We start from the raw sequence: 1,440 nt of genomic DNA, 5'->3' as shown, positions 1-1,440 counted from the left end.
TAGTCTAGACCCGTCTCGACTTGTCCTTCGTGTACCCCGCTTGCCCGTGTACAGTAGTCCGATTGTGTTTGTCTCTGGCACCGCGCTGCAATACAATATCTTGGTTGGCTTCGATCGGAGTTGGCTGTCCTTTCGGTCCCGCGATAGAAGTGCCAGCCGAGTCACTCGAACCGGCTCCCGCAGAACCCCGACTGGCTCTACCACGTGGTAGAGGACGCTACCGTGAGTTTTTAACGACGCGTTCGCTTGTCCGAGCCTTGGTAGTGCGAAGTTTTCCTCCATGGCGCCTAACTCTCCTCTGCCCCTTCCTCGATCTCTCAGTGTCTCAATAGGCGATCCTGCTACCCCGTCGTCCTCTCAACGTCCTGCGACCCCGGTTGCTTCTCCGTGCAAGGTATGTGCATCTTCCAGGCTTCCTGTGCTTCGCTCACTGCTTCCCTTGACACCTAGGCGACTGACCCAAAGGACGCCGTCATGGGCGTCGTATATTCCGCTTGGGAGACATTGCGCGAGGCAGAGCCTCTGGATCCGTCCGTGGACTACGAGTTTCTTATCCGGGAGTTCCTAGCTGCATTGGTAAGTGAGCGCCCCGTTGACCTGGTCGATCGCTAATCTCGTTCCCTTCGCTAGCATGAACTCCGCGCGTTCGTGGACTCGGTGTCGCAGACGCGGTATACACGGTTTCGTCAAAAAGCTCAGGCTCATCTCGACGCCTTTGTACAACCATCGTGGCTCCCGTGGTGCGGAGAGTTAATCTCACCGGAGCGGGCTGCTGCCGTCTCCTCTGGCAAGGTGCGTTCGCTGTCCTGTGGTTCCACCGCCGTCTTCTAACTTTTCCTCGCCATCGTCTCTAGGAACCGAGCCCTCCCCCGGCGACGGAGGCCTCCGTGCACACGCCTTCCGAAACTGGGGAAGTCGCGGCTTCTGGCTCTCCAACCGCGTCTACCGGTTTCGACGACCCACTTCCCGTGGCCGCTTCATCGTCTTCTGCTGTGGTAGCATCGCCAGTTGCTGCGATGGCTGCGCAAGGTATCCCCATCCCTAAGTTCGAGTTCCAGGCTCGCGCGGCGAACCCAGTGGCAATTGACCCTCCCTCCGACTCCGACACTGCTGCTATGGAGGTTGACGTCCCGCTGGCCACCGTGGTCGCTAAACCCCCCTCCGCGCAAGGTTCCGAGGCCATTGAGGTCTCCAGCCATGACGAGGGTGACAGTGATAGCGACGAGGTCGAATACGTAGGGGGCAATATTCCGAACTTGTCTCCGGCCCACCCGAAGAAGGGTAAAGGGCGCGGTCGCAAACTCGCTAAGTCTTCCGGCGTGACCGCCACCTTCGACGACCAATACGTGCGCATGCCGGTTCGAACCTTCCGCGATCGCTCCCTCCCGCCAACGTACTTGCCGCTCTGGCAGAAGCCATCCATCGCGTGCTTGGTAAGTT

The 1,440-nt window shown here is 59.4% G+C and overlaps 1 protein-coding gene across 1 annotated transcript; it reads left to right on the top strand.

Annotated features, from left to right (window-relative positions):
• Positions 1–280: 280 nt before the first annotated feature.
• LAESUDRAFT_765605 (uncharacterized protein) lies at positions 281–1,426 on the top strand (the record flags this gene model as incomplete). Its single annotated transcript, XM_040913736.1, has 4 exons — positions 281–394; positions 451–576; positions 631–792; positions 855–1,426. Coding segments are annotated over 4 exons (974 nt in total), but the record flags the coding sequence as incomplete, so codon positions are not given.
• Between the last annotated feature and the right edge of the window lie 14 nt (positions 1,427–1,440).

This window comes from Laetiporus sulphureus (assembly GCF_001632365.1).
Source record: "Laetiporus sulphureus 93-53 unplaced genomic scaffold LAESUscaffold_350, whole genome shotgun sequence".
Taxonomy (NCBI): domain Eukaryota; kingdom Fungi; phylum Basidiomycota; class Agaricomycetes; order Polyporales; family Laetiporaceae; genus Laetiporus; species Laetiporus sulphureus.
This window is presented reverse-complemented; position numbering and strand designations above follow the sequence as displayed.